Here is a 25,047-nt window from a genome sequence, read left to right on the forward strand (position 1 = left end):
TAGTCGGGAATACACTATACGGTGAAGCAGACGCTAAGGTCAGGCAATAGTTTGAGGGTCTCTGATGAACACTCACCAGTCGATGCGGAGATAGTAAAATGAATTGTGCGGAAATTAAATAAACTTCAAATGTCAACATTTTAACAGTAATTTGTTCAAGCGTCCCTGAATTTGCTGCCCTCCAGGAAAGGGGTCATACTCAAATTACACTCAGAACAGTGAGCTGGATGAAACTTGCAGTAGGAAGCTTTGCAGTATTTAATGAGAGAAGACTGGTTAAATGCCACATGAGTGGAAGTGTTCATTGTAATTAACAAAAATACTATATCTATTAAAGTCCAAATAGTGTCTGAATGCAAAATTGTCTAGATGTGAATAACTGGCCTAAGTGAATTTAAGTTAATCATTAGAGGTTTTTATCACCCACCCTATTTCACCTTAACAGTTCCAGAATCATTCACAGAAAGCCTCGCCTCAGCAGCGTAGAAGTACCCTGATCATGCTATATTAGTTGGAGGTTACTTTAACCTACCGACTATAGTAAGTTGGTTGGGGATTACAGGACTAAATAGCAAGCTCATAAGTCCCTCGATCAAGACACAGATTCTCTAGTATTAGTAATATTAGCCAGAAAGTTGATCAAATTATGAAAGCGGGTAGAAACGGTAAAATCAAGGCACTGAAAGTGATACTGTTGCCAGATCGGAGACATAATGTAAAAAGAGGTAAAAGTATATAGGTCGGGCCAGTGTATGGGTCAGAGAGCGGAATAGAACTCACTCACTCATTGATCATCTATGGTGAGGTGAGATAAACAGCACTCACAGCTGATCCCCACCAACCAGACTAAGGGTGAGGACAGTTACAGAGTAAATAATGCTTTGTAGCAGGGAGGTTCATGATAGTAAAACTTAGTAGGCTAAAAATGAAAGACACATCAATTGGAACAACAGTAATAAAATATGGGGAGAGAAATAACCAGGTCAGTAGATGGGTAGGTTCAGGTGAGTGTCCCAAATTGCTCCGCAAGTGATGGCGGCCGTCACTCGCACATGCATCCCACTCCCAATTTGTTATAGTCAAAGTTAAAGATGGGAACAGCAACCATTTCATTATTCATCAGAGAGGTACCCCTAAAATGGAAACTAGGGTATAGACGAGAAATAGGGTAACTGCATCTAGAAGCATGAACAACAGAGTGAAAGGTCAATAACCAAGGCAGCTGGTAAAGGAGGTAGGGACAAGAGACCCCCAGATCTAACATGCAGCGGGAGGTGTCTCCAACCATCTGCATTGATTCACTTTTCCATGGGCTAATATATCAATGAAAATAATCAGTTTTTGAAAATATGATGTAACTGAATAGCTAAATAATCTACTCACCAAGCAGCAGCAGCAGGAGAACACAGATATCAAGGTTAAGGGACTGTGCAATCTTTTGGAGCCAGTGGCTCCTCCTCCTGGCAGAAGGGCTGAATTGGAAAGAAAAAGAATTGGGGTGGAAAGGGGGAAGAATAAGGAGGGGCAGTGGGGGGGGGGGGACTGGAGAGGTTTAGGAAATGGGGAGAGTTTGGAAAAGTCACCCAGAACGCTGGGTGAGGGGAAACTTATAAAATATGATGACAAGGACAGATACACTCACTTTTCCATCAGAGAGAACTGGAAGCAATGAGGAAGGGTCCTAAGGGAGGCCCTTAGATGGCGGCTGGGAGCAGGTGTTCTGCCGAGGCTCGAGATTAAGAGTTATACCAAATGAAAAAGTCGTCGAAATGCAGCTTGAGATTGACCACTGGTACCAAGGCAGTCACTAGACCATTGATGGTGAGAAGGAGGAGTAACACTCAGACATTTGCTGCACACCAGTCTCTTGGACCCAAGGGGAGCTGAGTGTGCCAACTCTTAACATGAAACAACTGGTGGTATAAAAACTGGTGAATAAAAATTGGCAAGGAGACTTGAAATCCCGAGTTATAGAAGATAAGTAAAATGATGGCACCAAGTGGCATCACAGGCCTTACGTAGGTCAAAAAGTGCTGCAATGAGATACTGACACTTAGAAAAAGGCTGTCTGATTGCTGTTTCCAGCCTAATCAGATGGTAGGGGGCTACAAGGCCCTGTGATTAGAGACCCCAGCATATTCATTGTGCTACTATCCTTTCAATCTGTTGGCAGAGCATGTTGGTGAGGATGATCATTTGGTAGCTGTTGATGGCGAGGGTCTTAGCAATATTATCTAGTGTTTGAGGAGGAAAAACACCTTCTGGCTAAATATGGTTTAGCATCCTTTCATATGATGGATCATCTAATTATGAATTCAATCTGGGCTGGGGCCACATCAAGTGGCAAGTCAAGAGCATTAAGTAGTTCCACATTAGGGAAAGGGTTATTTTGTAACTCAGTGTGACAGGGTAAAGGATATGGAAAAGTCTTTTATGCTTTTGACAGGTTTCTGGGTAGTGTGGATCCAAAGCAAGGTACAAATTCACGTTCTTCCACATATACAAATCATTGCCAGAGATGAAAGTAGCTGTAAGTGCAGAATAATATCCTCAGACTTAGTGGGAATCAAAACTAGGGCCTTCCGATTTGCACTCTGTCACTTAGCCAGTGAGCTTGCGTCACATTATTTACATCTTAACATGTGCACCTTACTTTATTGTGTGCCTTGACTAATTAGTTTTAGAAGAACTTTAGTTGGTTTCATGATACCTTCTACTATGAATATATGTAATTTGTTTGTTTTGGTATAACAGCAAGGTACCCACTACATAATAATAATCTAACAAGTGTCAGCCACACTGTTTTGTTCAAATATTAGCTTGTACAGGGGAATAATGCTTAAAATTTTTTATTTACTCGGTCATTTATAAATCTGGACAGGATGTATGTTTCTTTGGTTTTCATTGCCAGTACATGGCTTCCATTGCTGCAAGTTTTAGAAAGCAACCAACAGCATTTCTGCAGTTTACTTTGCATATTTGGTCAGATTTTTTTCCCTCCAATGCCCAGATTGTTCCCGTACATGGCTTTCCCCTAACAGGATTCCATACTGTCTAAATCATTTGTCTTATAATTTGTAATTGATGATCATGTTATGCTACATTGCTATTATACTTGCTGACTGTATTGTTACAGAAATTTGCAGCCAAATGTGAGAATAACAATAACAAAATAACAAAACAGGAAGCCGATGTCACCTGACGGAGAAGGAGCTCTGAGCAGCCATTACTCCAGCATGAAAAGTTTCATTTTTTGCTGTTGATACATTAAAGGTATTTTCCTATAGCAAAAATATGTACAAAGCACATATGATTTCTGCACAGTCCTTACAGTTAGTACATGTATCTTAGCCTGGCATTCATAAATACAGATCTTTTTTTTTTACTTTCCATATGACAGTCTCACTCAGTGACTTCGTACTCTTAACTGCCGTATGTCTGCATCAGACTACAAAGTAGCAGGTGCACATCACATGAAAGTACTTAGTTGCAGGTCGTCACAATATTGGTTCGACCATGTTAACATCATTTTGTGTAACTGTACTCGTACATCCTCTTACATGATTATGTATTGGAATGGATTCCATGTGGTACAATACACCTTGAGCTGTGATCGTTAGGTAAAATCAGAAAACCTCCCTATTAACAAAGTAAGGAAGAGAACAAGTTTCTTAATATATCTTCCGTTAAGAGATATAAGGAGGCACACTACTTTTGCTCCGCCACAATGACCAATTTCAAGAGCACATTTACAAGTCAGGTAACATATAATGCACACCTTTTAAAAAAAAAAAAAAAAAAAAAAAAAAAAAAAAAAAAAAAAAAAAAAAAAAAAAAAAAAAAATTAATGTTGACCAAAGTGCTAGCACCCCCACTGATTGATAAAGTAGATGAGCTTCTTGTTTGTTTAGAAAATTTAGAAACTGACGGTGGAATAAATGTAGTATGCCAGTCTGAACATCATATAGTCACAGATATGGAAAAGGGAGACAGTATGGAGAGAGAGGAGGAGTTGCTACACCTGTTAAAATTTATCACAGAGTGAAAAATTTATAAACTAAAAATTTTTGCATTCAACAACATATACAAGCATGTGTGTGTTAGCTTAGACTAAATAATGGTACTTTTTTAATTGTAGCTGTGTATAGGTCCCCACTGGGAAGTTTTCAGGTAATTTTGAAAAACTTGGCTTCTTTGTTGTGCTGTCTGTCGGACAGAGGGAAACAGATTATTGTTTGTGGGATTTCAATGTAGATTTTCTGAAAGAGTCTGATAGGAAGCTTGACTTTGAAGTATTACTTGGTTCTTTCAATTTCATGTCAGTTGTTGTTTTTCCTACTCAGATGGTACAAGAAAGCAGCACACTGATAGATAATTACATTACATTAATACTTGTTCCATAGATAATGAATACGAAATTTTTTAATGATGTGGAATGTGGTAGATAATACACACACACACACACACACACACACACACACACACACACACACACACACACGGGGTGTTCAAAAAGTCTCTCCGCAGCGCCGTATGATTGTTAGCTGCATGTGCTGTATGCCGCAGTGAATGTGCTGAAATGAAACTTAGAGAAATACAAGTTATTAATTTATTGAATATTCATTTTTACTTACAAATTTTCAAATTAAATGTTGAAAGTGTCCCCCTGTTGTTGAATACACAATTCAATTCATCTAATCATGTTTCCAAACACAAGCTGTAACATTTCTTCTGTAACAGAAGCAGTGAAAGTGGATATCGCAGTTTTCAATTCATTGATGGATTTTGGACGGTTTTTATAGACAGTTACTTTAGAAGAAAAAGTCAGGTGGTGTTAGGTCAGATGATCGTGGAGGCCAAAGTCCCTGTGAAATTATACAATCACCAAAAACATCAGCAAGCAGTGACATTGAAACGCGAGCTGTATGTGTGGTTGCACCATCTTGTGGAAAATAACCGTTCAGTATTTCACTTAACACAAGTTCCCCTACGAACAGATACAGAATATCACTGGGGTATCGTGCATTTATTGTTTCATTGAAAAACCCAGGCAAGTGAACAATCATATGGCATTGCGGAGATACTTTTTGAACACCGTGTGTGTGTGTGTGTGTGTGTTTTATTCATGATCTATGGAACAAGTATTAATGTAATGTAATGATAATCGATAGTCACTAATTTACTCTACACACACACACACACACACACACACACACAATGGTGGCACTAGGCTGTTTACAAAGATTTCCCAGGCAACAAGATGCATGGACAGCGAATAATGGTGTTTGAACTGGGAAGGGGTAAAATATTTAGAGCAGAGAGAGGACTTCATTTCATGAAATTTCATCAACAAACATGTCCCATAGGTACCATTTTTGTAACTACTCTCCTCAAAATTAATCAAACATCATCTAGTAATTTTGAAAGTTCTAACAGTGGAACTATTTTAAAGTCTTTTTTATTCAGCAAATTTGGATAAAATTATGCAATAAATTCAATCTCTTCCATGTAATTGAAAATTGTGTGTTTTATACACAAAGAAACTAAGATTGTCACAGTATTATGGAATCAGCTGCATTTAATTATACAGTGAAACCTCTTTATAACATCCCTCCATACAATGTTTTCCTCTGTATTACGTCCGTTTTTTTCGGTCCTGACTAAAAGCCCATATAAACGATGTTAAATTTTCCTCTTTACTGAGTTTCCTCTATATTACAATTTCTTCCACGTAACACTCACTCATATTTTTGGAACCCTGGTCAATTATTTACCTCTTTATAATGTTTAAGTGACTGGATGTAGACACACAGTTTTCCATTCTGTGGATTCACAATTTGCACCATCTCAGAAAGCCCGCGCTCAGCATGTTTCATATGTCAGTGGCAGAACCCGGTCACATGACATGTGACACACATTCTGCTTGCGATCTTTTTGGTGCCATTTCAGTCGATGCTTTGTATTCATAGCATGTTGTGTGAGCTGAGCAGCAAACAGTTTGTGTGTCTAGTGAGAGTGTGTCTTCGATATAACTTTTTTTTAAGCTCTCATCGGTGGACATGAGTGAAAAGTGGAAGAACATTTCTCTGCAAGAGAAGTTTTCTGTTATTAAAAAAGTGGAGGCATCTTCTGGTGTGAGTCACGTGGAGCTAGCGAAGCAATTTGAACTGGCCCCCTCAACACTACTATGAAAAACAGATCGTCGATAATGGAAGGGTTTGAGAATTGTGGAAATTGGAAACGCATGCGTGTGAAACCATCGACGTACGACGAAATGGAGGAAGTTTTATTAACTTGGTTTCAGAAAGCACGCATTGCAAACATTCCTATAAACTGAACTAATCTGAAGGAGAAGGTGCTTCAAATATCACTGCAGTTAGGAATGGAAAATTTTAAGCGTCCAATGGATGGATTGATAAATTTTTACAGCATCATGGTGTTGTATACAAAGCGGAATGTGGAGAAAGTAAAAGTGTGGACGAACCAACCGTAACTCAGTGGATGCAGAATCTCCCTAATCTGATACATGGCTACAATGGCTACAAACTGATAAGACTTTACTTTTCATCGGGAAAATTGCCATGGCGGTAAGAAGAGCAAGAAACGTCTTACCGTTTTGTTGTGTACAAACACCGATGCAGTGAAAAACTGAAACCTTTGGTTATCGGGATGCCAAAAAATCTAAGGTGCTTCAAAAACTTTTCCATGTTTCCGTGCAAATATACAAACAATGCCAAAGCATGGATGACGAGTGAGATATTTTTACGTTTTCTCAGAGAATTTGACGCGAAAATGGGGAGTGCTGCAAGAAAAGTGCTGCTGTTTGTGGATAGATGTGCAGCACGTCCACCAGACTTATCCTTTCTGAGAAATGTGAAAGTAATTTTCCTGTCACCCAACTGCACCAGTACCTGCAACCTTTGGACTTATGAATAATACAGGCCCTTAAGGTTAAATATAGGACAGCCCTTGTAAAAAAAGGCCTTGAATTTGATGGACCAAAGAAAACCAGGAAGCCAGCAGAGCTCACAACTGAAGCTGAATATTTTACAGGCAATAAATTTAATTATGTACTTGTGGAGGGAAGTCAGTGCTGAAACTATTAAAAACTGTTTCACAAAAGCGGATTCTGTGAAAATGAGATGGCAGCTCCTGCACAAGATGTTGCAAGTGATTTGCAAGAGTTTCAGGAATTAATAGGCAGTGAATCTGTCACTTTTGAGGACTTTGTGGCTGTGGATGACAACGTGGCAACCACAGGAGTACAAAGTATTGAGGAGCCGACTGCAGAGAGAAGTTTGGAGAATAATAGTGGTAGTGGAAGTGACAGTGACAAGGAAGATGACCCTGTGCCCTAAGGCAGCTGAAGCCTTTGAAACATTCAGGAGATATATGATGGCCCATAGACTTGAGGACAGAACGAGCAATAAATGATTGCCATACAGTCAAGGAGAAATAGAAAACAAATATGCTTGCTTGAATATTTTAAAAAATCATAGGTATGTGATTTTTCAGATTGCATAGGTTTCTAAGTTTTGTGCAAATTTAAGTTCCATTTCATAATTTAATTATTAAAGTAATTTTTTTGTAACTAATTCTATTTTAATCTGTACCACTTATTGTGTTTTTATGTAATATGTGCAGTATATCAAACAAAATTTGGCTCATATTCTATAATTGGGTCAACTGAAGAACGGGTTACCACCTGTCAGCTTTGGACAATGATGTCATATCTTAAGAATCTGTTATAACTTTTCACAGTGCAAACTGATCCATTTACTTTCACCCATCCACCTACCGGGCCCCATGGTTTAATTACAAAAAAACTGGTCATTTCATACATTGATCATTTGCAATGAATATCATATTACGGTATTGTGAAAATTTAAAATGTCGTCTATGGCACCATTTGTCAAAGCTGATTAGTCGTATCCCTATCTCCAGTAATGCCCTATAATTATTATTTGGAAGCCTTCCTCTTTATAGTGTTTTCCTCTATACAGTATTCAGAATTTGTGGTCCCTTGAAAAACGTTATATAGAGGTTTCACTGTAGTGTGTTAAAAGTGTTTTTATTCTAACACAAATCTGTTGAAGAGGAAATTATTGCATTGTTTAGGTACTGGTTAGCGAAACAAAATAAACAATATTTGAAAAACTATGCCTTGAAGAAACAAAGACAGCAACACAGATATATCAAGAAGTCTAAGAATGGATCAGGGTTCATACACTTATTCTCAAAATTGAATGCCTTTCAACACACGAGCTACACACTTTGGTTTGTTAAGGAACTTTCGCACCGACTTTGATGGATGAAACAGTCCCCCCCCCCCCCCCCCCCTATGGGTTACAATATGTTAAACTATTCAGAAGTATCAAGAATATATTGGAAAATTACAGGCATTCCTTGTTACTGAAAAACAAAAAATTTAAGTTTGTGTTACTACCGCCTACATACAGCATGAAATTACAAACACCTATTAATCAGACACCTATTAATCAGACACAGATCAAGCAGCCACATACAAAGTTCCAATAATAAAGTTATTAAAATGTGTGGATGAAAAAAGTTCCAATTAGAATAAATTCATGAATGACTTCATATTAAAATTTCTTTACATTTACTAACATGCTGCGAGACCACTGCATAAATATTTTTATACCACTAACACAATTATTTTTCTAATACAATGAAGATAAGAACATATAACCAAACAAAGCTGGAATAGGGAATTTTTCCATTTGTAACAGGGCCTCCTGTGACAGACAAATCTGGTAGTGGGGTTAAGGAAGGCCAACATGTCTCACTTACCTCATAGCTGATTTTTCTGAAAGGCAAATTGGTAAGTAGCATTTGATTTTCCTCAGCAGTAATCTCAATGAAACTGAGCACATACCTGTTTGGAGAATCTCACTCACTGATTCAAATGTTGGGCACTTGCTACACATTTCCATGCGATCCGCTTCCTCCTGCACTCCGTGAACTGTGCCTGTAATGACTGGAGCTACGATGAGGTGATGATCCACGTCTACTTGAATCTCCATTTACTCCTATAAAAAATATGTATCTATATATATATATATTCACTATACTATTAAGATAGAGATGAAGATTACAACGTCAAGTTCATATTATTGTATAATCTTTATGTTAATGACATCTAGTACCACAGAAAGGGATAGTTAGCAACACTTTTTGTACTGACTACATTAAAACTATAAATCAGTTTTTTCAAATGATACAGATGTAATAGGAAGGAAGAACTGAACAAGAAACTATACAATTTGCTGTCACTTGGGGCTATGGTCATGAAGAAACTATACAAATATTTCGTTGCTTGCCAAAGTACAACTCTGAATGACCGATTCATGTGCCTTCGTGACTTAACTTTCCAAATCATTGCATAACTACAATTCACTCTCATTTCATCAAGATGGTAACTTAACAATAATAATGCTTGTTTGTGTTATTCCAGTCTTCCTGCTGAACTTGTGCTTTAATTCTGTTTCTTTCACAACTGCTAATTATTGAGCCATTTCTCTAGAACATGATTCATGGCTGTTAAAATGACACTTCATTTAATCTTTTTTTTCCAGTCTAAAGCATGATTTACATGAGTGACTTTCTTGTCGATACTGACTACTTGCGACAAGTATGACTACTGCACCACACTATATCCATTACTCCTGTACACTGACTTGGATGGTAAGTTGCCATTTGTGTTTACGTACCACTGAAACAAATTGTGTCTGTGTAGTGCTATCTGCTGTCCATTTTGTGCTTGTATTTAGATATTAAGGGCGCTTGCTGTGTCTCTGTCTTATAGGTATAGATCATTTATTTATGGATACTTTAATGGTTCACACTTGTGTTTATAACAAAATACTCAGTACATTCTGCCCAGTCACACAATTAATGATATGTATTTAAACTGTAACAACTAGTTTCAATATTTTCTAAATACAGTAAAGGGATGGGAACTTTGTGGAATGAAATGCAGCAAAAGGACCCTATCTTTGGCGAGAATCCAAGAGCAGAAACCACCACACTTTCAGGCACTATGTGCTTCTTAATCTACAGGCTGCTTTTCTCCTTTTCCATTTCACAGTGTGATGGTAATGTGAAACAATTTGATTTTGTAGTGTAACATCAGATTCTTCAGAATAACATGTTCCACTCTTATTCTCTTACACAAATGAAAGATTTTTGTGAGAGCTGAAAAAATAGGTGGTTTAGGTAGTAGGCAAGCGTAAAATATCCCATTCTGCACACTCTTGTTTCTATGTCTGTGTAAATGTACGTCATGTCTGCTCTGAACATTGGCAAGACATTACAGCAAATAAACCTTTACACCTTCCGTGGCACAGCACTTGCTCCTTTAGCACTGTGGCTTGGTAATGCCTTGATGGTCAAGGGAGAGAGCGTAAACAAGCACAAACAAGCACAAACAAATGTCATTGTAAAAACTGTCGCTTACTTTTGATTGCTGATGTCATAGTAAGACACACATCTGTTTTAAACAGTATGTCATGAGCTACGAGAGGTGCTCAACCATCACTGTAATTAAAGCTGTGTAGAAAAATCAATGGGTGTAAAATACAGAAAAATTATCACTAAGCTGTGTATGTCATTTAGTAGCTCGGACAGATACAGCTCTCTTCTAGCACCAATAAATCGCATCACAGTGAAGTAGTTCAGGAGAACTGGCCTGTGGTACTGCAAAGCGGGACCATGCAAGTAATTAGCTTTAAGAACTGCGACCAGAAATTACTTACGACGTAAACTATCATACACACAATATGGGTGACAGATCATGCTTGAAGTACATAACACAAGGTAACACCACAAAACATCTCATTTGGCTTACTTCAGCAACAGGACTGCCTGGTTGTTTACACCTTGTTTAGCTCCCTGGTGCAGGATGCAAATTGGAGGTGTGAAAAAGAGAGTATTCCGGATTTTACAAAAAAAATTGAAGAAAATAAGACAAAAATATACACTGTTGTCCCAAGCAACACAAGTACACAAAGTAAAATCCAAAGTAGATATAGGAGAGTACATGCTGTAGTGTCACCCAATGTGATTGCAACATTTACGAAGTATTAATTCCATCATATTGTAAAACAAAAGTAAGTGTAATTTATCACTACTCTAGATGTAAGTAAGATTAGCTTATCATATTAACTGGGTCTACAACAAGAAATAGGTACATATTGAGTGATTTGCTCAGAGTGTTGTAGATAAATGAACAATTGCCTCTTCCTGTTTGTTTCAAAACAAAATAACAGGATATCATGGCCTTAAGTGTATGTAGTATTGTTACCTTATGACTAAGGCTACATGTAACACGGAAAATTTGTTAGCAGAGATATTAAAAAAAACTTAGGAAGCTAGACCAGTTAGAAGAACTGGTAAATAGACATTAAACCACAAAGCAAGAGTTAACTGATGTTATTACCACACTTAAAACCCAAAAAGAGGCGTTAAAAAAAGGCATCTCCGATGTAAAGACACAAGGAGAGGAAGTAGCTATGAAAGCAGATTCTGCAAATGATAAACTTTCTAATGTAGAAACTCTTAATATTAGATTTGCCTAAGAAGCTGCCTGCCAAACTAAACAAATAGAGTAACCCACAAGGCAATGAAGTGAACGAATGATTTCAAGAGATACTTAATTAACCCAAAATTTTATATAATCAAATCCCAGATATGGGTGGGTATGTAGAGAGATTATAACAAAGTAGAGTTTTCGATGTAGTAGTTAAGAGTGCCCGATATACGGTGACTAGTTTGGAGAAGCACCTAACAGAACGAAACGAACCAGCAGTACAACAGAATGTTGATTTTTACTAACACAATCACCAATTCTTTGGGTGATATTTCAGTACACCAGCAAGAAATTTCAAAAGTTCAAACCAGATGGTTCTCTACATTCATTTGCACTTTTGGAGCAATGTAAGAAAGAGTTAGCAAAAGGTTGGGCAGATATGACTCAATCTATTTTTATTCTTACAAATTTACAACAGGAATCTATAGACTGGAGTGCTAAATACCAGTGTAAGTGTCAATTTGAAACAGCATTTAAAAGAGAATTTTTGTGTCCTAGTGAGCTCACTAAAGTCTATGATTATTTTAAACCCATATATGAAAAATACTTATGCTGTACTGAAAGTGTAACTGGGGGACTGAGTTGTGATTTCGCCACATGTCAACATTTAAATGAAGCTTTAAACTGTAACAAGTTTCTAAACGGTGATTTTGGCCTGATATGCACCGGCGGTGAAGAAAGTAGAATTACAAGTGGAGATACTCAAGTACAAAGTGGGATCAATGAGTAATGGGAATGTTTTTATTCTGTGGGCTTTAGAAATAAATTTTTCAATTTTTTTATCTTGTTGGTTCACATTTTCCTGACATATGTTTGCATTTCATCTGTTTTCAGTATTTAGTTTTTGATGAAAGTCTGAAAGATTATTACATGTGTTTTTGAGTGCTTCGTGAATTTTTACTTTTGAATACGATGAATTGAAGAATTTGCATTAAAGTTTGGTTGAAAAATGGTATAAAGTGCAGCATCGCATTCAAAATGTTGACTGTGGCCAATGGCAAATCTATGAGTAAGACAAGAGTGTGTCTGCCTGCTTTGGGCTGACTTCCTCAAATATGATGTGCCTGCATGATGATAAGCTGCACTCCTATGAGAAGTAATTTTGTATCATTTATCAATCAAATGTGCTGAACTGCACATTTGTCATCTTATACAGTACGCAGCAAAATGTTGTGGATGGCCTAAGAACTTTGTACTCTATAACGGCGTGAAATAATATTTCACAGTATACAACAAAATAAGTTAATGGTCTACGATCTTTGTATTCAATAATGGTGTAAAGACCAAAATCTAGTCTGTACACAAGAAATGTCGAGAAGACGATTACCATCCTGGATGCCCTGGCACATCAATTACTGATGATTATGTGGAAGTAGTACTGAAAATGATTTTGGAAAATTGCTGAATCGCCATCAGAGAATTTGCTGGTGATGTTGACATATTCTTGACTCCTATCAAGCAATTTTTTCAGATGTTTTGAGCACGAAACTTGTAGTAGCAAAGTTTGTTCTGAAATTGCTCAGGAATTGCTGAATGAAGCTGACAATGATACAGAACTTCTTAACAATGTTATAACAGGTGATGAAACATGGGTGTTCCTTTATGATGTCGAAATCTAGGCCCAATCATCCTGATGGAAACTGCCTGTGGAGCCAAGACTGAAAAAAATTCGACAAGTTTGATCATGTGTGAAGGTTCTTCTCGCTGTTTTCTTTTATCACAATGGCATAGTGCATCATGAGTTCCTGTCTTACTGCTGTACAGCCAATAAGGAATACTGCCTGGAAGTTCTGTGCCATTTACGTCAAGCAATCCAAAGAAAATGACCAGAACTGTGGCAAAACCAATCATGGAAATTCTGTCACAATAATGTTCCCGCTCAAACCTCAATGCTTGTTCATGATTTTTTGGAAAGAAACAAAATCATCACATGCCTTATCCAACATATTCATCAGACATGGTTCTCTGCAACTTCTTTCTATTCCAAAGCCTGAAGAGAACCATGGAAGGACATAGTTTTGGCACTGCTGATGAGACAAAATAAAAATCCCAGAAAGAGCCAAACACCATAGTGAAAAGCGAGTTCCAGAGGTGCTTCTAAGATTGGAAAAAGTGTTGGCACACGTGTATTGTACCTGAGGGAGATTACTTTGAAGGGAACAAAGTTGTTGATGATGATCAATAATTAAAGATTCTTTAAGAAAAACAAATATTCCTATTAATTTTTGATCATCATAATAGTTTTACACTTTAATGCAGTATGCACATGATTTTGAATTAGTATATAGATAGACTATTTAGTTCTGAATACAAGTTATGTAAATTGGCAGATCGTTTATCGCTAATTGAAGGAGGAAAGTTTATTAATAATGAACTCTGTGCTGTTTCAGGCATCACACATAACATACATACATTTTACTTATTAGGAGGAAATTCAATTGTGAGTGTAAATACTTAAATAGTATGAGTATTAAGTCAAACTGTATCTAGTATGTGAATAGGAAGGTATATATAACTGGAGTATTAAACAATGGAAACTTCAGGTAGGAATATCAACAACGAAGCAAAATACAGATTGCTATTTACCTTAAAGAAGACACATTAAGTTGCAGATACACACAATTAAAAGATACTTACATAAAGCTTTCGGCCACAGCCTTCATCAGTAAAAGAGAGTCACGCACCATTCATACGCACAAGCAAGCACACCTCATGCACATATGACCACTAATTCCAGCAACTCAGGCCAGAATGCAACTATCACGTGGGATGCAAGCAGCAATCTGGAGAGGAAAGGGAAGGGATAGTAGTGTATGGGTGGGGGGAGAGACAAACACTGTCTGGTGGAGTGTGTAGGGACTAGAAGGCCATCAGGTGCAGTGTCAGGAGGTTACGGGGCAGGGAGATGGGGAAAAAGGAGCAAAAAAGGAGAGGAATCGTGAAAGACTGGTGGATGCATTGGCAGAAGGTGGCAAATAAACAGTGTGGGAGACGAGAATGGGGAGGAGATGATAGGACAGAGGGTGTGGAAACTGTTGGGTGGAAGGTGTGAGGACTGTATGTTACCATAGTATGAGTTCGGGATAATCACTAGTGTGGAGAATGCGTTATAAGGATAACATCCATCTGCATCTGCACCGAGCCATGTGGATCCTTCCCTCCACAACCAGCTTTTCTCAACGGTGCAGACGGGCATCATCCTTACAACACATTCTCCACTCCCGTGATTATTCTGGCTTCAACCTGCGGTAACATACAGTCCCCACACCCTTCACCCAACAGTTTCCACACCCTCTGTCCTATCACTCCTCCTCATTCTCATCTCTCGCCCTGTTTATTTGCCACCCTTTGCCAACGCATCTGTCTGTCTTTTGCTGCTCCTCTCCTTTTTTCCCCATCTCCTAGCCCCATCTCCCGACACGCCACCTGTTGGCATTCTGGTCCCTGTACACTCTACCAGACAGTGTTGATCTCTCCCCCTGCCCGTTCACTACTATCCCTTCCCCTTCCCCGCCCCCTGCTGAGTTCTGCTTGTGTCCCAAGTCATAGCTGCATTCTGGCCCGAGATGCTGGAGTTGGCGGTCATGTGTGCATGAGGTGTGCTTGCTTGTGTGTGTGTGTGTGTGTGTGTGTGTGTGTGTGTGTGTGTGTGTGTGTGTGTGTGTGTGTGTTTTAATGATGAAGGCTGTGGTCGAAAACTTGGTGTGTCTTATTTGAGACTGTCTGCAATTTAACTTGTCTTCCTTATGGTAAGTAGCAATCTTTCCCTACACTGTTAACTGGAGTATTCAATTATGAATGCATTTTACGTGAGTCATCATTCATCTACCGCCAGTTCAAATAGCAGAGTTTGTTATGACTGGATCCTTCAGTTGTGTTCAGTATGCTACATTCCATAGCATACATGTGTGTCCCGTTCAATCCATCTACATCTACATCTACATCTACATCCATACTCCGCAAGCCACCTGACGGTGTGTGGCGGAGGGTACCTTCAGTACCTCTATCGGTTCTCCCTTCTATTCCAGTCTCGTATTGTTCGTGGAAAGAAGGATTGTCGGTATGGCTCTGTGTGGGCTCTAATCTCTCTGATTTTATCCTCATGGTCTCTTCGCGAGATATACGTAGGAGGGAGCAATATACTGCTTGACTCTTCGGTGAAGGTATGTTCTCGAAACTTTGACAAAAGCCCGTACCGAGCTACTGAGCGTCTCTCCTGCAGAGTCTTCCACTGGAGTTTATCTATCATCTCCGTAACGCTTTCGCGATTACTAAATGATCCTGTAACGAAGCGCGCTGCTCTCCGTTGGATCTTCTCTATGTCTTGTATCAACCCTATCTGGTACGGATCCCACACTGCTGAGCAGTATTCAAGCAGTGGGCGAACAAGCGTACTGTAACCTACTTCCTTTGTTTTCGGATTGCATTTCCTTAGGATTCGTCCAATGAATCTCAGTCTGGCATCTGCTTTACCGACAATCAACATTATATGATCATTCCATTTTAAATCACTCCTAATGCGTACTCCCAGATAATTTATGGTATTAACTGCTTCCAGTTGCTAACCTGCTATTTTGTAGCTAAATGATAAAGGATCTATCTTTCTGTGTATTCGCAGCACATTACACTTGTCTACATTGAGATTCAGTTGCCATTCCCTGCACCATGCGTCAATTCGCTGCAGATCCTCCTGCATTTCAGTACAATTTTCCATTGTTACAACCTCTCGATACACCACAGCATCATCTGCAAAAAGCCTCAGTGAACTTCCGATGTCATCCACCAGGTCATTTATGTATATTGTGAATAGCAACGGTCCTATGACACTCCCCTGCGGCACACCTGAAATGACACTTACTTCGGAAGACTTCTCTCCATTGAGAATAACATGCTGAGTCCTGTTATCTAGGAACTCCTCAATCCAATCACACAATTGGTCTGATAGTCCATATGCTCTTACTTTGTTCAATAAACGACTGTGGGGAACTGTATCGAACGCCTTGCGGAAGTCAAGAAACGCGGCATCTACCTGTGAACCCGTGTCTATGGCCCTCTGAGTCTCGCGGACGAATAGCGCGAGCTGGGTTTCACATGACCGTCTTTTTCGAAACCCATGCTGATTCCTACAGAGTAGATTTCTAGTCTCCAGAAAAGTCATTATACTCGAACACAATACGTGTTCCAAAATTCTACAACTGATCGACGTTAGAGATATAGGTCTATAGTTCTGCACATCTGTTCGACGTCCCTTCTTGAAAACGGGGATGACCTGAGCCCTTTTCCAATCCTTTGGAACGCTACGCTCTTCTAGAGACCTACGGTACACTGCTGCAAGAAGGGGGGCAAGTTCCTTCGCGTACTCTGTGTAAAACTGAACTGGTATCCCATCAGGTCCAGAGGCCTTTCCTCTTTTGAGCGATTTTAATTGTTTCTCTATCCCTCTGTCGTCTATTTCGATATCTACCATTTTGTCATCTGTGCGACAATCTAGAGAAGGAACTACAGTGCAATCTTCCTCTGTGAAACAACTTTGGAAAAAGACATTTAGTATTTCGGCCTTTAGTCTGTCATCCTCTGTTTCAGTACCATTTTGGTCACAGAGTGTCTGGACATTTTATTTTGATCCACCTACCGCTTTGACATAAGACCAAAATTTCTTAGGATTTTCTGCCAAGTCAGTACATAGAACTTTACTTTCGAATTCACTGAACGCCTCTCGCATAGCTCTCTTCACACTACATTTCGCTTCGCGTAATTTTTGTTTGTCTGCAAGGCTTTGGCTATGTTTATGTTTGCTGTGAAGTTCCCTTTGCTTCCGCAGCAGTTTTCTAACTCGGTTGTTGAACCACAGTGGCTCTTTTCCATCTCTTACGATCTTGCTTGGCACATACTCATCTAACGCATATTGTACGATGGTTTTGAACTTTGTCCACTGATCCTCAACACTATCAGTACTTGAGACAAAACTTTTGTGTTGAGCCAACAGGTACTCTGAAATCTGCTTTTTGTCACTTTTTCTAAACAGAAAAATCTTCCTACCCTTTTTAATATTCCTATTTACGGCTGAAATCATCGATGCCGTAACCGCTTTATGATCACTGATTCCCTGTTCTGCGTTAACTTTTTCAAATAGTTCGGGTCTGTTTGTCACCAGAAGGTCTAATATGTTATCGCCACGAGTCGGTTCTCTGTTTAACTGCTCAAGGTAGTTTTCAGATAAAGCACTTAAAAAAATTTCACTGGATTCTTTGTCCCTGCCACCCGTTATGAACGTCTGAGCCTCCCAGTCTATATCCGGCAAATTAAAATCTCCACCCAGAACTATAACATGGTGGGGAAATTTACTCGAAATATTTTCCAAATTATCCTTCAGGTGCTCAGCCACAACAGCTGCTGAGCCAGGGGGCCTATAGAGACATCCAATTACCATGTCTGAGCCTGCTTTAACCGCGACCTTCACCCAAATCATTTCACATTTCGGATCTCCGTCAATTTCCTTCGATACTATTGCACTTCTTACCGCTATAAACACGCCTCCCCCTTCACTGTTCAGCCTGTCTCTGCGGTATACATTCCAATCTGAGTTTAGGATTTCGTTACTGTTTACGTCTGGTTTCAGCCAACTTTCTGTCCCTAGTACTATATGGGCGTTGTGATCGTTTATTAATGAGAGCAGTTCTGGGACCATCTGGGACCACCAGGTAGAGGTAAAGACTTGAGATGTACCTATTGTCCCAACCAGGAGGTGATTGTTGTAATTAATTTAGATGACATCACTGATCATTACTGATGCAATGCTTCTCACGGGGCACATCACTGCAATGCCTTGACTTTTTATGTTTCATTTATTAAAAAATACTTACGTAAGTCCTACTACATTTTTTATTTATTTTTTGACTGTAAGCCAGTAACCTCTAGAGATTTCATTTTCATAGATTTGAGGATGGCAATACATATTGCCGAAACTAGTACTCCAGTTGTTGTGTTAACACAGCGATCTTGGCAAATAAAGTGGTTTTTTAAAAAGAGAGACAGAATACAAAATTATAGACCGCCTTCTGCACTGAATGACATCAGTAACCGCAACCTTGCAATATTTTAACACACTGAAGCCGATGGACGTACTAGATACGTTCACTATGTCTTAAACATAAAATCTGATGGATGTACGTCATATGTCCTTCATTTCTGACTTATTTATTTGTGATTTAAATGTGTGATTTACGTTTGTGAGTGGCAAGACTAATTGTCTGGCTTGTCATAAGCGTTGTGCTATTGTGTGCATCCTTCCCGTGTGTAGAGACACAAATAAATAGTGAATATGGCTAACAGACTTCACTTGTCAACCTTAGAGATTGAAGAACTCTTGAACAATGGCTCAGAACTTGATGATCTTTTGGACGACATCGGCAATTTTTCAGAAGACGATGATGACTCGCATGAGCTGGAGAGTTAAACCTGTGCTGCTGATAGTGAGTATGAAGAAGCTAATGCACAAGTTCCTATTAGTCTGGTTTGTCATTCAGTTCAACAGCCTGCCCTTCATAATGAATGGTGTCATTTTGATGCACTCCCTGAATTACCTCTGTTTGAAGAAATGAGTGGAATTCAGGTTCCTGTTGATACATTATCAACAAAACTAGACTTTGTACCAATTTTTTGATCACAGCAGGTTTCTAAAAGGAAAGCCAGAGACAAATATATACGCTACTGATACTATTTCTGAACTTCGGCGGCAGAACAGAATCAAACCAAAATCTGTATGGAAGAAATGGAGAGCAGTGAGGATACATGAAGTACATCATTTTTTTGCAATCGTTTTGCATATGCGTGTTCTAAAGAAACCTAAGCTTAGGGATTATTGGTCTGAAGACCCTGTGCTTCCTTCATCATTTGCTTCTCAGCTAATGTCACAAGACAGATTTTTTGCCATATTCAGGGTGCTGCATGTGAACAATAATGCGCTATGAAGACCTCAACAAGAACCAGACCATGACTCTCTGCATAAAGTAAGGCCTGTTTGGAACTTTTTCACAGAAATATGCAGAAAAGTCTTTTATCCATCACAAAATCTGACTGTGGGTGAAGAAATATGTCCTTTTTGAGGAAGAGCTGGATTCCATGTTTATATGAAAGACAAACCAGAGAAATATGGGATAAAACTGTATTTTGTAAGTGATGCTCAAACAGGTTACACGTGCAATTCTGACGTTTGTGCTGGAGGAAATGTTGAAAATTCTGTGAAATCCCTGCTGCTGAGGCTATGTTCCTCTTACTTGGGAAAAGGACTTGTGGTATACCTGGCCGGACAGATTTTATTGAAGTCCTGCAGTCCTTGAAGAACTATGGGAAAGAAATACAATGGGAGTTGGAACTGTGATGAGAAACAGGATAGATTTGCCTAGTGACCTAACATATGAAAAACTAAGGGAAGGAGAAATGACATTTCGTCCCAAAGGACACCTTTTCTGCTTGAAATGGAAAGACAAACGTGATGTACACCTGTTGTCAACACAGCATAAGATGACTGCTTCACATGTCAGTGTAAAATCCTGAAGAAGATATGTTGAGGTAGTAAAGCCAGACATTGTATTAGACTACAACTTGTCTAAAACAGGTGCTGACAGAGGAGACCAGCTGATGAGTTACTATCCCTTCCAGTGAAAGACTGTAAAATGGTGGAAAAGGATTTTCTTCAATATTTATAGAGGGCAGGTGTGAATGCAAACATTATACAAAACACCAAAAAAGTGTGCATTAGCAGATTTTATCTGTAAATTTAATTGTGTTTTGTGTTAGATACTGCAGAATGGCATTACTTTGATTCACGGTGTAACTTTCATAAAAACTTCACAATTTTTAAAAAGAAGAATTACTTCGTGTCTAATTTTGTTTTCTGCACTGGCAGCACTCAAAGTAACTCTTTGTCAGTGACCAAGAACTCCATGTACAAATGAATCGATATGAGAGATTTTCATAAAAAACCTATCACATTTTAACTATTTCAAAGGCTTAAATAACTTCAGGGTACCAGACTGGATATGAAAGTTGCTAGAAGTATGGTAGTTTATGTTGGTATGTGTTTAATTAGCTTGAGAAAGAGGTCATGTTTTGTATTCCAACCTCAAAATATTTCATTAACTGTAAGGTTTTTTTTTTTTAATTTTTATTCTTCAGAGGGTGTCACTGAACACAGGTAAGGGGTTTCTTTGGTCACTGATCAATCTCACCCTCAGACCTAGCAATTTTGCTGTTTTAATGTAAACTAACAATACATTTGCAATGATGGCTAGCCTTTTTTGTTTCAGTGCTATAGAAACAAGCTTACTGGAGAAGACTTGTCATACTACTGAAGCACCACAAAAACGAGTATTCTAAACAGGTTGCTACTAACATCAAACGAGCTCGAGCCGCAGTATCTGCTGATAGTTTCAAGAAATATTTCAAAAACCTCGAAAAAACTTTAGAATATGTGCCGGACTCTTATTTTCACTTACAATGAGTCTAACTTCAGTGATGATCCAAGGATATATCGTAGAGGTGACAAATAACTGGAAAAGCCAATGAATTTTTCCAAAAGCATCACATCAATTATGATTTGTGGGTCTGATGACGGTGTGCTTTTACCATCATATGCAATCAGCATTGTTCCTAAACAGGATCACCATTTAAATGTACAGTCAGAGGTTGGATTGATACTTGAACATTCAGAGATTGGCTTGGAAGTAGTTTTTTGCCGCATTCAAAAAGATCGCCTAGATGTAAAGTTCTTATTGGAGATAATCTTTCTTCTCATTTAGATGAAGATGTCATATAACTTTGTGGTGAAAACGATGTTGATTTTGTATGTTTAGTGCCACATTCAACACACTTATGCCAATCTCTGGAGGTGGCATTCTCCCGCTCAATAAAAACAGCCCGACACCAAGTGCTGACAAATTGGAAGATGAAGAATGCTAAATTATCAACTATTCCGAAGGATACATTTCCAGATTTTCTGATTTCCAGATTCTCAATAAAATGAATCAAGCACAACAAAAACCAAATTTTTCTCACAAAGGCATAACTTCCAGGGTTAAACGGAATATTGTGAGCAGATTTTGTGAAAGTGGTATTTGTCCTTTTCACAATCAAAAAGTTCTTAATCGCCTTACAAGATAACATATTAAAGAACAGGGAACTGAAAAATACTTCAACAGATTTCTTGAAAGACTCAAGATATGGAAGCACTTCAAACTGACCAGCAAGAAAGAAGAGAGGTTTGGAGGTAGCTCCTGGAAAGAGTATTGTATTGTGAGAGGAAACATTCCAATCTCAAAATCAGCACAGTAATAACAAGAGAGACTAACAGAACGCCACCGCAGATTCCGGTCATCAAAAAATAGAAACGCAAGCACTGGTTGAGCCAGTTTCATCACAAGCCAGAGCTACAGGTGTATAAGTGAGGAAATCCAGATAGACAACTGAATGAAAATGATCCTGAGGAAGATGTGGTGAAATATGAAGATGAGTAGACAGAACGCACTTCAGTAATATTTTTATTGGTGGTGATGATTAGTTCGTGGGGCTTTAAACTGCACGGTCATCAGTTCCTATATAAAGTCCCAATTTTTACACAGTCTTTTTTTTTATTTTTAAGCAGTCCAATTTAGCCACTATCACAAATGATAATGATGACAACACAAACACCCAGTCCCCGGGCAGAGAAAATCCCCAACCCGGCTGAGAATTGAACCTGGGACCCCATGATCCAGAGGCAGCAATTCTAACCACTAGACCACGAGTTGCAGACATTTTTGTTGGTGAAATTCTTTTTGAGGCATGGCAAATAAATCTGAAAATATGTTTGCCAAATTACTGAAACAGAATCCTTAGTTGCAGAGAGTTTCAAGTCAGCTGAAAATAAAACGAAATTTAAAAGAATCCACAATGATATTTCAGAAACAGATCATGACAATGCAATATCTTTTTTAACAAAACTTATAGAGGAGGGTGAATTTGTTATTTTTCCATTTGAAATTAATATTCATGAGTTATAGATCTAAGAAGATGACTGATATTAGTTTCTAATTATGTTTTACAATTAATATTTCTGATTAAGGAAACTGTGACTGATGTTTTGATTTGTGTTTAATCATTCTAGAATTCCTAACAGTTTGTAAACACTATAATATTACTTTATTATATAAGGCTGATCTTTTCAAAAGTATTTTTTATTGCCCTGACGAATGACACCCTCAAACTTTTAAAAATTTAATAACTTTTTTGCACTTAAGCAATTTTTTCCATTCTTTAGGAAAAATGTTGCTCAAAGGGACTGCTTTCAATTTCATTGAAAAAAATTGGGGGAATTAAAGTAACTCAATGTACAGTTTAACATTGATCAATCACATTTGCATTTTTCTTCAACATATTATTCATTTAAAAAATCAAATTCATTGCATCAATTGTATAGTAAAAAACAATATCCTATTTTTTCCATTTTCAGTACATTTGAATTTTCGAAAATATAGCAATTTAAATTTCCAAACTGATCAATGGCACCTCATTCCATGGTACAGAGAAGGAATACAGAAATTTATTGGTTGGTACCATGAGACGGTAAGCAATGAAAGAAGATCACAGGTTTAACTTTATAAATTCATTGTAACGAAGTCTTCCTTTGTGTCTGAGCATCTTTTTGTCTTAGAAAAACAAATTTCCCATATTGTCTGAACAAGCATAAGCCAGTACAGAAATGAACACCTTCAGGATCAGTTCTGCTGTAGGTAAGTAAATCAAAACACAAATAACTCATTAATATTCTTTGTATTACCAATAAATTTATTCCAGAATGAGATTTTCATTCTGCAGCGGAGTGTGCGCTGATATGAAACTTCCTGGCAGATTAAAACTGTGTGCCCGACCGAGACTCGAACTCGGGACCTTTGCCTTTCGCGGGCAAGTGCTCTACCAAGAGCACTTGCCCGCGAAAGGCAAAGGTCCCGAGTTCGAGTCTCGGTCGGGCACACAGTTTTAATCTGCCAGGAAGTTTCATATCAGCGCACACTCCGCTGCAGAGTGAAAATCTCATTCTGGAAACATCCCCCAGGCTGTGGCTAAGCCATGTCTCCGCAATATCCTTTCTTTCAGGAGTGCTAGTTCTGCAAGGTTCGCAGGAGAGCTTCTGTAAAGTTTGGAAGGTAGGAGACGAGATACTGGCAGAAGTAAAGCTGTGAGGACCGGGCGTGAGTCGTGCTTCGGTAGCTCAGATGGTAGAGCACTTGCCCGCGAAAGGCAAAGGTCCCGAGTTCGAGTCTCGGTCGGGCACACAGTTTTAATCTGCCAGGAAGTTTCAATAAATTTATTGTACCTTGCTTACCAGTAACGAATTTATGAACTTCTGATATTTCAGATCAGATCATAATGGAGTATGTAATGTTGAAAAGGTGTCCTCGAGTTATTCACAAATAATGTGAATACATCGTAAGCCATCTATTTTTCCAAACTTTATGTCTATGAAAGTGATGAATATAGCCACATTGTCAACATAGAGTACAGTTCAGTGTATTACCACTTATATTTCAACTTAATTAAGAAATGCCTTAAATTTATTTCATATTATCTGGTCAGCAAAGACAACATTCTAGCAACACATACGTTAAATCACCATTGCACAGAGAAATGATCCGATGATTGTAAGGACATTTACAGGAGTAATGCAAGGCAATCAGATTGCAATAAGAGTGTGACATAATGCATGTGGCAATGAATAATTACTTTCCATTGAACTTCATCAATATTCATGCCACGAACAAAAGGTTGAACTGCACTTAACAGTGTTATTACTCTGTACTACAAAAATTTATAATAGCCAAGTTTATGAGAACTATGTGTACTTACTGCATGAAAAAGAACTTTTCTCTTACTGCTGTCTTTAAATTATCTAGGGTCTGTCAGTAAGAGAATACTGAAAATCATGGACATTTGCCCCTTCCTCATTGTGTTTCTTGATCAACAGTTTGGTTGTAATGTCTTTCTGTTCTGATGCAGTGGGCTTCGCATTTGGCACAGATGTTCTCTTACGCAATTTTTCATAGATACAAATTGTATTTGAGGTTTAAATTACTTTTTTGTTGGCAGCAAAGCCATAGAGGATGTCTGGGTTCAAATTGTTAGTAACAGGGGTAGTACTGCTGTTTATTACGGCATGGGTTACAACGTGCATGTCGTCCACTTCTCCGCCTACCTTTGAGAAATGTGCAGAAATATGCAAGATGGCAATGGTGTATGAAATAACATCACTGGGGACAGGAATGGCATCAGGTAGTGTTTTTGGACAAATCCAGGCTTATTTGAAAATGGTGGCCACATTTATCACAACCACAGGTGGAAGCACAAGCGGCCAAAGACACTGCTAGCTAGGGCATAGCCACCTATGGTAAACTAACATACGCAAA

General features: G+C 38.5%; 1 protein-coding gene across 1 annotated transcript in view; it reads right to left on the reverse strand.

Annotated features, from left to right (window-relative positions):
* LOC126162817 (luc7-like protein 3) overlaps positions 1–25,047 on the reverse strand; it is a 146,067-nt gene that overhangs the window by 39,992 nt on the left and 81,028 nt on the right. The window contains exon 8 of the mRNA XM_049919561.1: positions 8,897–9,050. Coding sequence (XP_049775518.1) covers positions 8,941–9,050 — 110 coding nt within the window. The 3' untranslated portion in view covers positions 8,897–8,940. The remainder of the gene's footprint in view (positions 1–8,896; positions 9,051–25,047) is intronic.

This window comes from Schistocerca cancellata, chromosome 2, assembly GCF_023864275.1.
Source record: "Schistocerca cancellata isolate TAMUIC-IGC-003103 chromosome 2, iqSchCanc2.1, whole genome shotgun sequence".
Lineage (NCBI taxonomy): Eukaryota > Metazoa > Arthropoda > Insecta > Orthoptera > Acrididae > Schistocerca > Schistocerca cancellata.